The sequence below is a fragment of the Cynoglossus semilaevis genome, chromosome 10, assembly GCF_000523025.1.
Source record: "Cynoglossus semilaevis isolate Cse_v1.0 chromosome 10, Cse_v1.0, whole genome shotgun sequence".
NCBI classification, from domain to species: Eukaryota; Metazoa; Chordata; class Actinopteri; order Pleuronectiformes; family Cynoglossidae; genus Cynoglossus; species Cynoglossus semilaevis.
In genome coordinates this window covers 3,735,254-3,755,884 of record NC_024316.1, presented here as the reverse complement: position 1 = coordinate 3,755,884, position 20,631 = coordinate 3,735,254, and the positions used below count along the sequence as shown (strand labels likewise).

General features: G+C 40.8%; 1 protein-coding gene across 4 annotated transcripts in view; it reads left to right on the top strand.

The window, feature by feature from the left end:
- The window catches only part of cacna2d3a (calcium channel, voltage-dependent, alpha 2/delta subunit 3a), a 128,425-nt gene that overhangs the window by 16,055 nt on the left and 91,739 nt on the right, over window positions 1-20,631 (top strand). For all 4 annotated transcript variants that reach the window (XM_025059138.1, XM_017036189.2, XM_025059136.1 and 1 more), the window contains one exon: window positions 18,813-18,929. In XM_025059138.1, coding sequence (XP_024914906.1) covers window positions 18,813-18,929 — 117 coding nt within the window. The remainder of the gene's footprint in view (window positions 1-18,812; window positions 18,930-20,631) is intronic.

Below are 20,631 nucleotides of genomic sequence, written 5' to 3'. Positions count from 1 at the left end.
AGAACATGTGCCTTTTCATTTTTTATATATATATATATTTTTTTATTTTTATTTTTTTCATGGCTGTCCACTTCTGCAGCACTCACACGTGCTTTCACACACAAATCTGCTCTGGGGAAAATGTTATTTTACATTTGTTAGTCTAATTTCTCGTCACTCTCTCTCTCTGTGTCTCGTCCACTTTGCATCTAGGGTGAAATGTCGTTTTTTTTTTCTCTTTTCTTAATGTGGGGTCAGTTGTTGAAGCATGAGTTAAAGGTGGCTAATGGATGAAGGGCCAGAGCTGAAGCTAACCTCTGAGTGGGCAACCCACCCCCGACCTCCGACCCCCAGCACGCATAAACACAGGACATTTTGTTTGGTGTGTGTGTGTGTGTGTGTGTGTGTTTAGCTTCCGAGATTGAAGCTGCTGTGTTGAAGCGGTGCTGCTGTAAACCAGGTGTGATATGTTGACATGGAGGTTTAAAAAAAAAAAGATGATTCCACTTCACTGATTACAAAAACCTTCCAAACAGATTAAAAGTCTAAGAGATAAAATAGGTAAATGGCCAACAGTCTGATGAAGAAAAAGTTTTTTCAGATTGCAATTTTAAAAAGGCAACAATGTCATGCTGTTTGGAAGGCAACAGGATGTTATACGAAAGAGTAGAATTTAAATAGTTTTGAGTCACATCTGTCTGTCTGGAACAGATTTGGACTAGAACAGATTTGATGCTGTGGTGTTGTTTACCGCCACCTCCTTAGTGCTTCTACAAACTCTCTTGTTAGCTCTCCAGTTAGCACTGTGCAGTGAGTAGTTTAAAGCAGGAGTGTCAAAGTCACGGGCCACATTCAGCACATTTAAATGTCAAGTGGTCAACCTCGAGATACTAGCATCCCGACATACGAGTATTCCGAGATACGAGCAAGCCTTCGAACAAATGTTTGCTTTGAGATACGAGTAAAGACTTGAGATACGACGACGCTTAAAGACACCGACGCTAGGTGGCCGAGTACTCGGAGCAGCCCACGCCGCTGCACTCGTTCACTTCACGTGTTCGTTGACTTCCGTACGCATCTCCCGTGAGTCTTCCGTATCGTGTTTGCGTTATCCACGTGATTTTCTCTCTATTTTGTGCATTATTCTTCATAATAGTGATGAGTCCTCAGAGAGTGGGTGGTAAGGATTTTATATCACAGGGATCCTTGTATACTATAATTTTTGTGTGTGTTTTTTCCATTGTTATTAGCACTAATAAGGGAGTTTTTTAGAGGGCCGGAATGGATTCATTTTTTTTTCTGTTATTTCTTATGGGTAAAAATGTTTCGAGATACAAGCACCACGAGTTACGACCTCGGTCCTGGAACGGATTATGCTTGTATCTTGCGGTTATCAAATTTATTATAACATATTATTTATTGTAACATAATTTGACACAACATCACAGACAGAATTTTTTCTGCATTTTCTCGCTTTCAAAATTCATCAAGTGGGCCAGTTTGAACCCCCCAGTGGACCAGTTTTGGCCCACGGGCCGTATGTTTGGCACCTCTGGTTTCAATGATCTACGAGAACGTTAATATGTAAAGTTTTAGACACAAATGTAAACAATGTTACTAACCCACTAATGCGGTGGATCAATTTTGAAAAAAAAAAAAAAAAATCACCAAAACAACTGATAGTCAAACTCTGGTGCTTTCCATTTCACACACACAGTGAGCGGAGACACCGCTGCCTCTGTAGTTTGAGTATTTTATCAGCCGCTGATAAGGCAGGAGCAGGGCCGTTATCTTTCACACAGGATTAAAAAAAAATATATATATATACGCACCCCCGCCCCCTTTCATCTTTCTTTCTGCCTCCATAAAGCCGATAACCCTCCCACAGAGTGACGACCTCTTTATGAAATGGAAATGAAGGCCGCGGGGTTAATTGAGTAAAGAAAGAACCGGAGATCTCTGTTGAAGGGAAAAGTGCATCTTTTTGCACCAAACCGGTGAGAATGTAGCGTGGTGTTATTCACTGTGTCCATCCGACAGATCCTGCGGTCACAACAAAGGCTCGAGAGTTTTCACATGGGTGGCTATGTCTTGTGCTGCTCTACGGTCGGCACGGCTAAACCGCTGAGAGTCTCGTACCAGGTTCTGGGTTCTGGGGCTTTTGTGGAGGAAATGACGAGGAGTTCACCTGAGGGCACAGAGGCTTTTAAATAAGGAGGAGAATCGGGGGGGGGGCAGTCGTACACAAAAAAAAGGGGGACGGTAGTGGAGCGTTAGCTCCAGGCAGAGGACGGGTGGACGGAGTCTTTCATCCATAATCTAATAAAACTTAAAAATCCTCCTTAAAGTTTAGTCTCAGCGTTAGTGTAAACTATGAGTCAATTAACATTTCTTTATTATTATTCACCTTTAATTGCCTGATTCGTTAAGGGGTCAGGAATTTAAAACCTAGAGTCTAAGTCAGGTGTGGGCAAACATTTTGACTCGTGGGCCACAATTGTTCTAAAATTGAAAAGGGGGCGGAGTCAGGGGCAGAGAGATGGAGAGTTCAAGTGAACTAAGATAAAGGCTAAAATGCTTTTATCATTTCCTATGCCATCTATTGGTGCAACATGGGTATTGCAGGGAAAAGGCAGAAGTATATAAATAAACAAATTAATTAATTTAGAAAAGTTTGGCGGGCCAGATTAAAAAGCGTAACGAGCCACATCCGGCCCCCGGGCCTTAGTTTGCCCATGCCTGGTCTAAGTTGTGGGTCGAACAGGATGTATTGGCAAGAATGTGGCGTATTGATACACACAGTGATACCTCGGGTCACGGACGTCACTATTAAGGAACAAATAGGACTACGAACCCTATTTGCGAGCTCATTTTGTTTCGTTTCTCATACGATGTTTGGATTCACGCATACGCACACATGTGAGTAGTACGTAGAACGAGGAAGTGGTTAGCGCCCCCTAGGGAGGCCTGCCCACTATTTGAGAAGTATTGTCTTAAGAGGACCATACACATGAAGCTCTGTGCTGCATACATTCTGTGATGGGCCAGATTTGGCCCACAGGCCTTGAGTTTGACACATGTAACCACAAAGAGTGGTTAAAGGAACATGGAGCTAAACCGAATAGTTTGGTTGCAGATAATCTCTGATCTGATCTTGTGGCAAAACCCCAGAAATTGTAACTCCGTCTTCATCTTAACGGTAGTTGTTGGTCCGACTCAAACTGCTATTATGAATTAGCTGAGCTGAAGTGTTGGATGGCAGCCATGTTGTATCTTGTTAAAGTAGATGACAAGCTATCAAAAAGGAAGATTGGACAAAATAGTTGGGAGGAAACAGATCATTGTTATTAACAGTTTGATGATGGTTACAGATGATGCCGTGCCTCAGTCCAGCTGTCAATCACACACAGTGTCCAATCATAGTCACCATTCCATTTATTTTTCATACGTCTAACAGTATTAGGGCATGAGTACAGTCAGTGAAGTGACAAAGACTGGTATAATTGAAACAAACCACATCGTCAAGTCCTTTTTTTTTTTTGGTTAATCTTCCCCACAGGCTCAGATTAACTTGGAATAAGAGCCACAGGTTTGAACACTGGATAAGAGGAAACTGTAATTGAATCAGTTTCAGTAAAGCCTGAGCCCAGTTTTTAATGACCAAACTGCTCCTCAAAATTAAAAAAGAAAATTGTTAAAAAAAAAGTTAATTCCCATATAAACATTGATTTAATCTTTTTTCATTCTTTCCAAATATAAAAACGTAAGAGAAGGTAAATAAGGATAAATATTGATTAATCTAAGATTAATTCCTGATCATTTCATTTTTTCCATTTCCATTTTTTTCCAGAAATTAAACATGTGCCTGGTCACATTGAGTTAAATCCCGCCTCCTCTGAATTCCCTTTCGTTTGATGCTAATTCCCACTTCAGCTTTAATCATCTTCAATTCTGAGTTAAATTCCCTTTCGTTTGATGCTAATACCCACTTCAGCTTTAATCATCTTCAATTACACGAACCGTAGAAGCGAGCTGAATCGTAGCAGCGCCGAACTGTCCAAGACTAAACTTCCTCTAACTTTTACGTCTCAGTTAAATTTTCTAAATTTCCGCAGAACACCCATCCTGTCGTTCCTCCTCCTCCCTCAGCTCCCCTCTCCTCCTCTCCTCCTCTCTCCTTTCTTTTTCGCTGACCTGATCTGTCCTTCTTTTCCACCCCGTGGCACGCATCCTGTATCCATTGGAAACAGCTCAAATTTCAAGGTTGTACAAGTCATAGTGCACGCGCACGTGTGTGTGTGTGCACGTGCGTCAGTGAGTGAGAGAGAGTGAGTGATAGAGAGAGAGAGGGGTTTGTCACACACCAGAGAAAAACTATGATCAATGCAGATATTAGCAGTATGCAGCATATACGGTACTGTCACACACACACACACGTTTACTCACACACTCACAGGAGCTGTGTGTTGTAGACACATTAAATATCCCCCACTGACAGACAGAATTAGCTCTGTGTGTTTTACCCTCTTCACTGCTATTCTGTTTAAATCTTTAATTTCATGTATCATTGAGCAACCTTGTCTATATGAGCCAGCAGTGGCTGTGTGTGTGTGTGTTAGTGTGTGTGTGTTTTACTAGCTGGACTTGTTTTCCTCTCGTTGGTGTTACAGCTCTTCGGGATTTCAAGAAAAGGCACGAACAAAACAAAAGAAATAATTTCATAGTCATTACTTTTATCGTGTCTCAGCAGAACAATAGCTCGGTGAGGGTTTAAAGTATCAGAAAAGTACGGACATGTACCTAAAATGGAGATAATAGTACTGTAAAATACACTGAACAGACGGAGAACTACAGGAATAGCTGTAATCTAGAACACGGAAATCTAGAAGTCACGTCAGGTGAATCCTTTAGCGTAGCCACGTTAGCTAAACACACTCTGCCTCATTTTGGCCTCAGTGGAGCTTTTAAATAAATTTACAGGGTTAAAAAAAAACAGAATTATATCAACAATATGAAGTAGAGCAGTATAGCAAAAAAATACAGTTATTGTTGATATAATAATAAAATCTAAACAAGAAATAAGAACTCAGAAAAAGCTCTCAGGTAGCATACAAAGCTACCTATGGTTAGCTTGTACCCAAATGTTTGGCAGCTAGTCACGTGAGCAACTTCCTGAATCTATTTCTATACATTTTTTGTTGTTGTTTTTTCTTTTTTTTTCTTTAAGAACAACTACAGCCTATATCCAAACCCAGACACTGTCACGGCGACGTGTCAACGGTGTTACCTGATGAGAATGACAGGTCCCGACAGGGACATAAAATGTTACATCTAGTGACTGTAGCTGTAAAAACAGTGTTTATTTGCAGAAAGAAAGGAAAAAACCCAGAAAATGGCACTTCAGGAAGTGATGAGGATAAGCACAGTGTTTGAATTAATTTCCTACACAATTCCCATCTCCCCTAATATTCCCCAAACCCTGAATGCAACACATCCGTTTGTAGTGTCCACCAGGTCTACACGTCTCTCTCTCTCCCCCTCTCTCTCTCCATCTCACACACACACACACACACACACACACTTTTGGCTCTCACTGTGGAGGTGCACATTCACAGCCAAAGAGCAGGGAATGATGGGAGGGTGTAATGACGTGTGACAAGAGTGTGCTGGAATCGATTTGCCTGGATGGTGCGTGCGTGCTTGTGTGTGAGTGTGTGTGTGAGTGTGTGTGTTTGGCTGTACCATTTTCGTCTTTACTACCTGAGAGCTTTGCGTTTTGGAGCCGCTGACTTGTCCCAAAGCAATATTCAGAAGGAAGGAATAAAAGCCCAGTGAGCTCCACAGATGAAAATATATATTGGTGATGAAGACGCCGTCAGTGAAGTGAAGGAACGGGAGGACGGCAAGCGCGCACACTCGCTTTCACATCCCATATATGCGGGAGGACGGCAAATACGCATGCACGCACACTCGCTTTCACATCCCATATATAAACAAGTCAATTTATGCACAATGTGCATATAGACATATGAGTTAATGAAGTACAGAGAGTCGTGATAAAAACAACAGTTTCAATTTGAAGATATTGATGTAATGTCTCATTACATTTTGCTATTAAATGTTTGTTATATTTTCAATCTAGGGTCGACAACAACAGACTATGTTTGATTTAATATTTTCTAATGAGAAAAGAAGGTACCAGATTGATATCGGTACAGGTAGATACTCCTAATTGCAGTACTGGACATGAGAAAGTTGTGTAAAACCATCGCTAGTTAGAAGTACATCTAGATTTGGTGAATGGATTTGCATGGATATCTAGTAGAGGGACATGGACAATAACAACACTGAACAACTAGGGATAACAAATTAGGGCTGGGACTTTAACATGTTGATTTTGAGTGTGTTTAAAAAAATTAAGCAAATGACACACTCCACACTACCTGTGGATGGGTGGATGGATGGATGGATGGATGGATGGACGTTATTAGCACTTTTTTGGAATATTATTATTATTATTATTGTTATTATTTCTTTTAACCAAAGTTACTGTAACATATTTTTTGTTTTAACTTTTTATCTTTTTTGTTGTATGCATGACTTTCTAGTGCGACCCTGGGGTTAAGTGTAAATTGTGTAGTTAAGTATGTGTGTGTTTATGTGTGTTTGCGTGTGTGGAAACAGCTGTGGATTAGATTTAGCTTTTGGCAAAATTGAATATCTGTCCGGTTTGGTTCAGCACGGCCGCCAAAGACTTCCGCAAAGAAGGTGTTGTTTGTGTGTTTGTAGGACCGTGTGTGTAACCCCTCTCTCCCCTCTCTCTCCCCTCTCCTGTGTTTGTAGGACTGTGTGTGTAACCCCTCTCTCTCCCCTCTCTCTCTCTCTCCCCTTCTATTGAGCTCTTACTCCCCCACTTCCTCCTTCAGTTGTTCTCATTGACCAAAGCATGATTGTGCTAAATTTGATTCCTCCTCTGTGCAGAGTGAGGAAGAGAGAGAGAGATAGAGAGAGAGAGGATAAGAGAGATATATATACAGTGTAGCAAAGTTAATTACAGCGTTTGCAGTTGTTGTGAAGTTCAGCCTGTTCTGCTGTGCGTTGGTGTTCCAGCGTCAGTGTTAGCCAACACACACTTACTCACGCTGTAATTATTACTTTGTTGGTTTGAAAATCTGGGGAGAGAGAGAGAGAGCGAGAGAGAGAGAGAGTATTATTTTACAACGCTCATCATCTGAGTAGACCGTATATACAGTATGATAATGGACGTGAAACAGTGTCCTGCACGGCAGCCTGAAGCATGGGAGCAAAGTGGAGTGAAAGTGAGCGAGGCGTGTGAGTGGGCAGAATCTGCAGGGTGGAGTGTGGAGCAGGTTTTTATGACAAATAATCAAGAGTCGTCCTGTAAACCATTTCACTCAGACACCGGGAACCCACTGTTGCACAAAAAAAAACAAAAAACTAAAGGGATGGAAACAATGACGAGGATTTACAACACTTTTTAAAGTCAGTTTTACGAACACGCTGAGGTCGATGTGAAGTGCTACAACTGGCTGAAAAGCCTGGGCTAGGATTGATTTAAACTGGAGAGGTGTGAAGACTTAGAGAAGTGCTGAGAAAGGCAGCCTGCTCCGACTTTAAACGTGGCGAGAAACTGTCAATAGAAGCCCGGGAGTTATATATTGACACACAGAGCCACCTCACTCTACGCTGAAGGTGCACCGTGGGTAGGAACTGAGGTTTGCAGGTAGTAAATGCGCAAATAGCGATTTACCACTTACCATCGCCATCTACTGGAGATTAGCCATAGCTGTTAGCAGAGAGAGTTGATAGAATAAAAAAGTGTGTAGCAGATGTATTTATTGACAGAGGAGATATACATCATGTTTCCCACACAGTTGTTCATAATAATAATAATAATAATAATAATAATAATAATGATGAAAGCCAGTGATAGTCATAGTTGCTGTATTTTGTCAGTTTTATTGCCAGTGTTTGCATTGATTACTTTTTATTTATGTTTTTACATGTTTCTGAGGATTGTCTTTTGTTTTTCCAGTACTGTAATTCCATTCTGTAGAGTATCATTAGGGCAATACCAACACTGGGCCGTGTTTGGCTAGGGGCGGCCATTTTGATATTAATCATCATTCGTCTTGCATTCCTGTAGAGTTGTGGTGATTCAAATAAGTTCACGTGTTACCACGAGACGTGGTACTCTTCTTTCACTTCCGGCCTCACAGGAAGTTGTCGTCTGCCGTTAATGGGCATGAGACGCCACTTTTGCCCACATATTGTATTTGATATCCAAAGGAGTGAAGTCAGGCAACTGAACTGTCTTGGACATTTCACCTTTTTTATCCAAGAGTCCTGTATTGACCTCTGAGTGGTCAGATGATACCAACTCCCATGTGACCAACCAGACCTGCCATTATCATTATAACTGTCAGGACGTGGTCACATTCTTTGATTTTACATAATGACATCATAACGATTGGTAAAAACCCAATCCTCGTAGTGGAAATATTTATAGTTTGCTGTATTATTCTAATGACATTATGCATTTAAAAGAAGTACTACTACAGTACTGTGTTATCCTTTGACTTTATGCTAATCCATGGATTAGTTCTTTGCAGGCCTTGTGCTTCTGCTGCTGGTTTCTAATCACACTAAACTTTACTAACACAGCTGCTGATGTTGAAGTTTGGTGACCAGGAGTTTTTCACTAACCGCAGCTGCTGATGTTGAAGTTTGGTGACCGAGGCTGTGATTGGTGGACAAGGCTCAGGAATCATGAAGACCAAGGGTCAAAACACTAGACTTTTGTTCTCTGGTCATTTTTGAAAGAAATTTTTTTTGTTTTGTTTTTAAGATGCACTGAGATCAATACACTTACACACAGAGAGAGAGGGGGCGGGGCTTCACAGGTGAGCGAAATTATGAAAGATTGACAGACTAATGTCCAGACTGTAAACATGGCCTACACTGCAAAAGGGGCGGGGCCTCACAAAATGATGTGTGGTTCAGTATGAAGGAGAGTCTGATGGCTGTCTACATCAATCATCATTTTTCTTCCCTCCTTCCTTTATCCCTCCTTTTATTACATTTCTTCATTACTACCTTGTTTCATTCCTCCTTTCCTGCCATCCTTCCATCTCTCCTTCATCTATGCTTTCCTTTAGTCCTTCCTTCCTTCATGTGCTTATTTTCCTCCTTCTCTCTTTTTCCCTTCCAACATTTTCTTACTTTTGCCACTTCTTTCTTCTTTCTTTTATTTCTCCTTCCTTCCTACTACACGTGCACTATATTTCTTTATTCTGCCGTCCTTCCTTCCTTCTTTCCTTCCTTTCTTGTCATTTCATTTTTCCCTCTCTCCTTGGATCCTGTATCCCTTCTTCTTTCTTCCTTTCTCTCTTCACTGTCTTCCTGCCTCTGCGATTCTTTGCTGTCCTTCTGTAATGTCACGTTGTCCTGTTATGTCTGAGTTTCCGCTCTCTGTTATTTCCTTTGTTCCAGTTCTTTAGTATTTCTGTTCCAACTTTACATTTTACTTCTCCTCCAGTAAGTCACCCCCACCTCTTGCATTTGTTCCCTCTTTTGTCCTCCTAACCCTCCTGACCCTTCTTTCTTCCTTAACTCTTTTCCTTGGCTCCGACTCTCTGTCGTTCTTGACCTTCTGGTCAACTTTTCTCAGTGTCAGTACCTTCACCCACACGTCTTTAATTGCTTGGTTCTCTTCTGATAACCTCCCTTGCCCCCCCCCCCCCCCCACCCCCCCCCCCCCCACCACACCCGACAGGGTGTGTATCTGAATGATACCTGGTCTGTATCTGAGGACTTTCTGTCGCCCACACTGTGGAAAAAAAAAAGAAAAAAACTTCTGCTGCTCCAGCATAATGTCCTGCACTAACAATAACTGCAGTCTAGATATGAGTCCCAGGTCTGTCCTTATACCCTTACTGTACATCCACTCCAACAGCGCGCACACACACACACACACACACACACACCTACTACCCACCAACATGAATCTAACCGTCAGATTTGGATGTCGACTCTAACCTCGGCCAACAATCATGTGGTTTCACCTAGTGAAATGTGAAACATAAAGGAACAAATGTAGGGCGGGGTGTCAAACATATGGCCCGCAGGCCAAAACTGGCCCGCTAGGTGGTTTGTTGCGGTCCGCTTGATAAATTTTGAAAGCAAAAAAAGCACAACCACTTCATGTTCATGATGTTTGGAAAAAGATATTTAATTAAATATGAAGATTTTCTAAAATACCTCTTCTTCTTTGCATGAAAAAGGGGTAAAAGACACGGACTTATCAATATTTTATTTCATATTTTTTATAATATATTTTAAAGATTATCTTTTAGAATGAAAAGTTGTCTTGATATCAGAATACGTTCTGATAAAAATGGTCTTCATGGCATAGCATCCCGTTGATCAAGTTGTCTTGATATCAGAATACGTGATAAAAATGGTCTTCATGGCATAGCATTCTTATGAACATATGTGTGACGAAGACTGGATTTTCTTTTTTGAACCTGAACAGTATCCCACCTGGGTCATTTTTACTAAACCAACAAACAAAAGTCACATCAACCCGGGAAAGTGACACACAACGTGTTCTAGCAGCACATCGTTCACATCGTTCAGAACATGATGTAACTATGAAAAGCTGTCAGTAAACGACAGATTAGTCGCACACGGAGGATCAGAGTGGATCGATGACGAACCTCATTGATTACACGCTGCTGTTAAAATGTGCCGTAAACAGACACACGTTCTCCATGAGGAGGTAACAACAAAAAAAAGGACAGTTTGTTCTCAGGGAAACTGACGGACAGAATGTTCCATCACACAGGCCTTCTTTACTGCTGACATTTCTAGAAAATATTAAGAATTCTACCAAGAAAACGATGTGGACCACAGGGGCTGCTTCTGCATGTTTATAAGCCACTTAAATATTACATTTAATTTATTTTTTTTTTATTGAGAAATTTAAGTACTTTAGTACAGCTTTATTTTGTGATTTACGAATAATGTCTATTGACTCGGGTCGCGAAGGTTTGTGACATTTGGGAAACACTGCTGTAATGAAACTGACCTAAAGGCACAAAATGTGTCCTTTGCTTTTTACCCATCACTGATGTGTGTGGATCATGCACCTCAGTGGATTTGAACCAATTGAAGTGCACCACTGACCCTTGTGAAGTGAAGCTCCTTTTCACCAACGTGGTGGTTTATCTTTTGAATTATTTTTTAATAACATTTATTTTGCTATTTGTAAAGTAAATCCGAAGCCTCAGTAACTCCAGAAGCTTCTAAACACACGAGAAGGTATGGGGTAGAATATGGAAGCAGAACAGAGACCACACCAGACGAGCTGCCGAGCATGAAAAATGGTCCGAGTCTCGGCAGAAGCCAAGACAAAGCCGGCGACTTAAGATAGACTGTGGACAATTAATCAGTAGCGTGTGAACAGGAGAGAGCTGCTCTGGCTGTGATTATCCTTCCTTTTTTGGCGAAAGGAACTATGGGAGTTAAAAACTGTGAATTTGCTACTTCCTGTAAAAATGTACTACACTTTATTATTTAGTTGTTTTTTGTTTTTGTTTTTTTTGCTTGGTTTTAAATGAGTTGGAAGTTTATTTAGTTCAGCTTTTTTCACAATTTTTATCTTCAATTTTAAAGTAAAGTCTATGGTTTGGTTCATTTTTTATTCGGATTTCTTTGTGTCAGCGTCGAAACGATTTCATCAGAAGTGAGGAAAACCTTCAGCCCGGCTGATAAATCACTGTCCACTGGAGATAAGGAAGGAATGAACACCACTAAAGACACTTAGCATGTCATTTGTTAATAGCGCACTAGCTGATAGCGAGTTGACACGCTACTACTGATTTAGCATCGTGCTAGCGGCAGATAGTACCTAGCGCTTTAGCTCTTTGACAGCATCGTTCTAGCACGCATCGTTTTGGTGTGCTTCAGATAGCACGTTAGCGCCGCTCTTGTAAATTATGTTTAATTTCATAGAGTCCGTTTTCATCAAGCCTAGGCTAAGCTAACCTTCAGTAGCAATGCTGTTACTAATTTTTCAGCGTTTCCTCCCCTTTCTTCTATGGCTGTAGATCTTCCGTTTTTTTTTTTTTTGCTCAGTATATTGGAATGCACTTTGAGTCTGCGCTCATTTACAGCTCCCTGAATACAACACAACTCCTCGCTGTGTGTGTTCCTGTGTAGTGATGTGCTTTTTAAAAGCTGCCCGAGGGCTATCGAGAGGAAACAGCCCAATAACAGCTGTGTGCACACACACTCACACACACACACAGAGAAAAGGCCTTGTGGCATCACTGGTGGCAGCACTCAGGAGTGTGTTGGCTACGCACCATTGCCCCGAGGGTTGGGGGCCAAATCCCCGCTCTCTCTCTAATGACCACCATCTTTCTTTCTCTGTTTGCGCCGGAGTCTGCCAGCATGGTGGATTTCCACATCTTCAATCCTCATCATACACACAGACGTGGCGAGAGAGGGAAAACATCCACTTTACTCATTACATACATTCACAGCAAATTCAGCTAAAGATGTGTGTGCTTTCATCATTTACTTTTTTTGTAAATTGCTAATTATATTATATTGGCTGTTTAATTCCAGCTACAGGGTACATTTATTTGTTTAACTCAATGGCTGCACTGTTCTAGTTAAAAAAAAAAGATACCACAGGTGTCAAACTCGAGGCCCGGGGGCCAAATGCGGCCCACCAAGTCATGTTGTGTGGCCCACAGATGCTTTTTTATATTTATTATATTATATTTATTATAGGAACAATGTGCAATATTTGATTTAAATCAATAGTAATCACTTGCAACATTTAATACACATTATGGCGTAGTTACATCTTTACAGTCTTACAGTTCATATCACTTCACATCAGCGTTTAGTAATACATTAGTAGTTACATCTTTACAGTCTTACAGTTACAACCAACCCTTCAAGGGGAACTGTACTGCTGATGTGGCCCCCTGGTTGAAATGAGTTCGACTTTCCTGATTTCCTACTACTTTATCTACTGAGGAGATGTTACACATGAGTCTATGTTTTACTCTCATCTGAGTCTCTTTTGTCCTGAGCTGAACCACCTCCACTGTCAGTCACCCAGCCACAGAAATACCTCAGCGGTCGGGGTTTGAGGGATTGTTCTGAAATGTCCTGACATTCCCAGACTCCAGAGGATAAAGTGGACTGACTCCAGTGACCCCTCTGACTTTTTCTCTGGTGCCACTACAAGGTTCAGGTTGTTTATGTTGGTGAAAAGTGAAAATGTCAGAGGAAAATTTGATATGAAGGGGAGAAAGGAAGGTCGCTCTGCTCTCATTAATCATCTTGAGTGTTTTCAAACCTCTGACCTCAGTCACTTTGTCCAGAAGTGCGTTAATAAACTCATTAACTTCACCAAAGACGGAGTTCCACTTTGTTTGAAATGCTAATTAGCGGATTGTTATACAAGGAGTCCTTGACTTACGTCGGAATTCTGTTCCTGTGGCAAGACGGAACGCAATTTCCACCTTAAATTGGAACTCACACACTCTTCATCAGTGCCTATATTAAAGACCTACGCTACAATCAGTGGTAACATCATAATCTAGGACACGTGTCAAACTCAGGCCCGGGGGCCAAATCTATAATCAGGTATAATTATACTTGGCCCGCGAGATTATATCAAATGTGTGTTTTCATCTGCTTTGCTCGCCAACTAGTTTCCTTGAGAAATGTGTTTTAATGTCACAAACACAGTAAATCGGAATGATGGAACAAAATTTTCAATACAACTTCTTCATGTGCAATACCGATACTGCAATTCTGGATATTCATCTGTAATATTTTCCTATTCAGAATCATAGGTCTGTGACTGTAAGAAAGCATAAAGCATCGATCTGACTCTGAAACATCGCTGTTTACTAGCGGATACTACAGTGACCCCCACTGGTGGGTCGTGTTTTTACGGAACGGTGATAAAGGTGTGGCAGGTTAAAAGGAAGCAGTTTATGAGTGCTGTATTAGGTATGCTTGAAGGAAGTCTTATTTTTTTTTTATCTCATTGTGATTAGCATTCACATTAGCGTGTGTAAGACGTGTGTGTGTGTGTGTGTGCGTGTGTGTGTGTGTGTGTGCTGCCATCACACACAGGCCTCAGACCAACATGCTTCTAAGGCAGGGAGGACAAGCGTGAAATTAATTGTTCCACTTCATCTCCGTCCAGCGTTCTTTCTTTTGAGGGAACAATTTGTCGGCCAAATCTACTGGGCGAGGGATTGAAAGGAAGGAGGAGGAGGAGGACGAGGAGGAGGAGGAGGAGACCGTGGAGATTTCTGGAAGATGCTCTGATCCAGCTGTGATTTTTCTGGCTTGACTTTAGGGCGAGGTTTTCATCAGGTCAGAATATAGCACGAGAGGTTGAGACGCAGCTTCAGTCATCCGTCTTAGATATTCCCTCTGTCCACACACACACACACACACACACACACACACACACACACACACACACACTTGTTGCTCCGTGACACAGTGGACATGGAAACAGAAGTGACCTCGGCCGTGTTAAGCCTCTGGGTTTGATCTTTATTTTCCTCCTTGAACCATCCATCCGTCATCTTTCCCATCTGAGAGGCTTATTTTCAGCTGAGGACACTGTGCCGTAGCATCAACACCATAGGAACTTCTCTGCAGAACCTTAAATACTAGAATATCTCCAGTTCCTTAGATATGGTTCATTTTTCATGAGAGATTTTTTAAAGCTAAATTAAAGTATTTTTTTCTGCTTTTGATCTTATCCTTTCACCTTTTTTTTAAGATCATGTGTAGTTGAAGCATTACTACCACCTACAGGCCGCTTCGTTCTAGTGCAGACATGGGCAAACTAAGGCCAGGGGGCCGGAGGCGGCCCATTCAGCTTTTTTAACCGGGCCCCGAAAATTTTCCAAATTATATAATTTATTTATATTATCTTTATATTTCTGCTTATATTTTCCCTGTAGTACCCACGTTTTCCCAATAGATGGCGTAGGAAATGATAAAATCTTTTTAGCATGTTAGCTTTATGCATTACTTTTAAATGTCATTTATTTTAAGTCACATGGACGCCCCATCTATCTGCTCCTGACCCGGCCCCCATGTTCAATTTTAGGACCAATTGTGGCCCGCGAGTCAAAGGTTTACCCGCGTCTGGGCTAGTGTGTGTCAGTTTTAGCCAAGTGTGGTAAAAATTAGAAAAAAAAAAATAGAAAAAGAGAATAAACAAACAATGCTGATCACCCTGCAGATAAATATATTTTTTTTATGTTTTGTTTGTTTTTATGATTTTGAGATTTCTTAAAGGAAATTAAGGGGGAGAAATAATATATTAAAATACAAAAACAGAATTTTTATATATATATGTATATGTTCTCTGTCTCCTTCCTGTGTGGCTGTTTACTTCTTCTTCTACAGCAGTGTTGTCTTGGTCCGTTTGTCATTATGGATGGTTTAAGCTTCAAAAGTCTCATTTCTTATTCCAAATAGATCCTGATCATTTCAGCAGCTCGGTCGCTACTTCAAAGAGTTGGCTGAGTGGAATTGATTGGCGAAAACACACACATGCGCGCACACACACACACACACACACACACACAGAAGCCTTTCTGTTTTGTTTCCTATCTGTTTTGCTCATCAGATTCTCCAGACTCAAGTAGACGGACACGAACAAAACAAACAGGCCGGCTCTTTTATTTGTGAATGAAAAACTCAAACACACACACATATACATAAAAAAACACATATTTTTGGATTTTCATTTCGGCTCCCTGCTTCCATGTGTTCACAGGAACTGGATTGTGCGGAGTCTTTGAACTCCATCACAACTGGGGCTGTGAAGATTGAGGCGTTATGTGGATTATTCCTTCATCGTCATTACAAATGTTGATTTTTGGGGTCGTGAACAGTTTGTCAACAAACAGTTGACAGTTAGTCACAAACCCCTTGAACAGTTTGTTGACAGACTTGTGTTGTGTGGCGGATCCACAGGTGTGTTGGTTTCTTCAGTCTTTGTGCTGATGCAACATGAAACAGATTATCGTAGATCAAAGATGAGTGGTATTTAATCACGATTATTGAAAATGAATCCACAGCAGCCCTCTGATTAATCTGATTACAATTTTAATTCTTTCTTGGCACCAATTATAATAAGAATTTAAATCTTTTTACCTCGAGCGGCCACGTCCCGACCATCGGCAACACACACTGAATGTTTCATTTCAGCACCAGGAGCTGTCCACCAACTCTTAGTTTGAAATTGTTCAGAGTATGATAATATTGTTTTAGATGGATGGATGGATGATGGATGGATGGATGGATGGATGGATGATGGATGATAGATGGATGGATGTATTAATAGATAGATGGATGGATGGATAACAGAACATGTATTTTATCTAAGCCCAATTCTGGTCCACAAGCCTCCATTTGCAACCATTGGTGTATGGCCATGATATTTTGAATTTCTTCAAATTTGAATGACTTGACATTAATGCCTTTTTACCCAAGTTATTAATGATAATAAAAATCATTGAACCTCAGATTATAAGTGATGAACTGAGCGACTACTGTGCGAACATGGGTTTTTGTAGGGTGAGTTTTGTTGAGTGGGAAGGATTAAAAGAGCTGTGAGATAATGTTCAGCTGGTGCATGGTAAACACTGACTGTGGTGAGGCGTGAAACGAGCAGGGATTTGAAGGGATCAGGATTCAGTCTCGGTGTGAAATCAAAGCGTATGTTTTGACCTAACGTTCTCTCATTTTCTCCTGCACTTGACCCCTATGTCCGTTAACTACAGCCCGAAATAACAAAGTGTGTGGCCAATCAAAGTGACCATACATTATGGTAACATTAGGCCCAGGAAAACATGTCCCCAGGGCTGAAAGCTCTTTCTTAGACATAAAAATAAAAAAAGAAGCAGGATGAACTCAATTTGCATATAAATTAGCCAAAAGTGAGCAAAAAAAAAAATTCAACAAAAGGTTAATAAAATATTAGCAGAAGATTAAACTTAAAAAGGTTCCAACATTAATGTTGCATAAATTTGAAAAATGAGTCCAAAATTGGTAGCAACCAGGTAGGAAGACTCAGTTATAACCCAAAAATGAAAAAGACAGCAACAAAGAAGGAAGAAGAAAAATATCCAAATGATGAGATCGTTTGCCACCTAGCGTCAGCTCTTATCTCGAGTCTTTACTCGTATCTCGAGGCAAAAGTTTGCTCGAAGTCTTGCACGTATCTCGGAATACTTCGATACATACTCTCTACTTCAGAACAACATCAAGTTTTTCTCACAGTTTTACCACATTTATTCCCTGACTGCACTGCCTGGAATCCTGAAAATGTTATTTATTTATCATCTTAATGATTAAAAGGCTAATAATTGATGCCTTTTATTTTCTCCTCTAATGTATTTTTTAATCGTCTCCGCTGCTCTTCATCTCCATTTGCTGCTCATTTCTCTTCCTCTCCTCCCTCTTTGTGTGTGCGTGTGTCCCTCCTGATGCAGTTATTAAGAGCACGTTCACATTCTGCCCGTATTAATAAAGCTGTTTATTAAAAAAGCCAGCGGAGCTTGTCAGCCTGCTTTTGTCTGCTGGGTTTATTTTCATTCCTCTCTGTAGGGTTTTATGTAAACCTTCACGTCCCAGGAGTCCGTCAGTGAAGTGTCAGACTGTTTGGCTCTGTTTTCTCTCCTTACTGGATTCTCTGCTGCATCTGAGAAGCAGAGGTTATAAAAAGTGGAACGTCCTGCAGTTTCACCCAACATTTGCTGCTGCTGCTGCTGCTGCTGCTGCTGCTCTCCTCCTGCTTCATCCCTCTCCTCCTCCTCCCCGTTTGTCAACATGCGGGAGCAGGAAGCGTCATTGAGTTGGCACGACATAAGAGGGTTTTTTTTTTTTGTTTGTTTGTTTGTTTGTCTGTTTTTTAATATGGTTCTAATCTGCTGTTAAATCCTCACTGTGAGTGAAGCTGAAATCTCCTGCAGTTCTGCACGGAATCTAAATTTTTTATTATTTTTTTTTCCTGCTCCTGCTTCTTCATCTTCATCTTTTTTTTTCAGTGGTAGCCTTTGCCATAATCACCTCTCGCTTGTGTTCATTCTGCATGTATGGGTGTAGAATTATAGAGACTTAATGTCACCGTCCTCCGGTTGAAGCGGGAGTTAAGCCGAACCCAATCTCATGGGTTTTTAGCTGGAATAATGTGATTCTCTGTAAACTGGTGTCACTGCTGTGGTGGTTCAAACCTGAAGTTGGTCTAATCTTATCCTTTTGGACTGATTGGTTATAATCTACATGGAAATTAGAAACTAAGTTTCGCCATTGATCTTGTCGTCTACCTACTATCAAAGCCCAGTTCTTATGGAAAACAGAAAAGTTTTGACATATTTATTTTTTTAAAAAGGCACTATATTTGGGGGGTAAGGTTGCTGGAGAGGATTTCTGCCAGAAAATGCAGACCTACTTATGGTGTAACTAATTAAAAAGAGATGCAGAATTTCACTGGCAGCCTCCCTTACTGGAGAATAAACAGGGAAATCCACAAGAAACTGTCAAACAGCAGAGGAACAAACAGGAACAAAGATTTTTCAAATGTATTTTCACCTTTAACAAATACCAATGGCCAGTTTTTATTTGTCAGGAAATTCTGCAAAAACATCCTGCAAAACAGAAAGTCTTTTTTCTTTTTTTTCCATTTGTGATTTATTATAGTCACTAAATGATCAATGATGTCCTGGACTTTGTTGTTTTTCTTCCAGAAATACAAGGAGTTTGAGCGCTCGGTGAAGGTGGAGGAGATTGATGGACTCTGGCTGGTCAAGAGGTTGGCCGAGGACATGGAGGAAATGTTTCACAAGAAAGCTCAGGCCATGCAGGTACCTGATTTAATATCTGTCACGCTCAACCGTCGACGCTGGTCTTTGTGTTCCTCCACGATTGGAGGGAGATAGAAATTGACCAATAAGACCTGGTAGAAGTGAAGGTTTCTGAACACCCTGCTGGCTGTATTGGATGACTGCAGAAGTGCTGCGGTGTCACGTCGCCCCAGTGAAAGTAGACACGTCCTGAGTGTGTGTGAGTGTGTGAGAGATGAAGGGAGATATGAAGCAGTGAAGTGACAGACAGTGAGAAGAGGCTCTGATTCACCATCGCTGTGTTAGTGTCTGTCACTTTATTGATCAGTTAGAATAAAAAAAAAACAACAACAACAACAGCTGCTGTATTCTAATGTTGTCATCATGGTGCTCCCTGTGGCGTTATATTTAGCGACTTTTCAGACCTTCTTAAGGACTTAGCGCCTACAGACAACACTAGCGACTGTAAGTTGAAAAGTGTCGCTAGCATTAGTAGGCAAGTGTGAGGTTTTTTTTCTCTCCCGCAGCCACAGGCTCCTCTCTGTCCTCCGTTGACTGACAGACAGCGCAGCAGAGGACAGTTGAAGTGGGCGAGAAACACTTCCAAAGACTGAGGGAGGGACAGAGGAATTAGTGTATGATGTGACAACTGTAGCGGCTGAAAATGTTATGGAAAAGTCCTTGAAAATCATTTAAGGGACAGAGTGGGACCCCTGACAGGGCACCAGGTGAGACGAGTGAGACTAAAGGACAGGGAAGGACAGATCCACAGTTAAAACAGTGAACAACCCTTTAATTTCGGAGATAGAATCAGACACAGGCCACACAATATTCTCAATGTGAGTTCTTCCATATTTATTCATTACTGCTGCTACATTTCCTTATCTGTGCGTGAGCGACTGTGATGCTGACGCACGCGCGTGTGTGTGTGTATAGATATAAGTGTCCACACTGCTGCTCCTGCTGTTCTGCCTGTGTGGCCACAGCTCCTCCTCCGTCCCTCTCCTCCTCCCCCAGCTCCAGCTGATAGATTCTATCAGAAAGAACATGTTGCTCTTCACTGAAATTGGATTTTTTTTTTCCCCCCAACTCCCTCTCTCTCTCTGTTTGTGTTTGGTCAGAAGACACTGACAGGAAGCCCGAACAGGAAGTTCTGCTGCAGATAGTTCCGAACAATTTCCGTCCCCTGTTTTTGTACATGACTGTTATCAGGAGTCTGTCCACGTGGGCAGACTCAACTTCATAGGCTTAAATTGAAAAACTAAATTTTTTTTTTTTAATAATTTATTAATTTATTTTTTGACCCTTTTCTGTCAATTTTGTTGCTAAATCTTTTTTTTTTGTATTTTGTACAATTTTTTTTCATATTTTATTTTTAGTGTTTTAAGTTTTACCCATTCATTAGTTTATTATAATTTATTAATTTACTTTTTGACCCTTTTCTGTCAATTCTGTTGCTAAATCTTTTTTTTTTTCATATTTTATTTTTAGTATTTTAAGTTTTACCCATTCATTAGTTTAATTTTAGCAGTTTTTTTTCTAATCTTAATTGTGTGGTATTTTTGGATAATAATTTTTCCTTCTTCAAAATTACTTTTAAATTAAAAAGACTTTTGTGGCTTTTTGTGTGCTAAATATTCCACCTTAAAAAAAAAACCAAAACGAAATATTTTCCATTTGTTTTCAGAAAGTCTTCAGAAATTGCCTTTCACATTCGTCAACC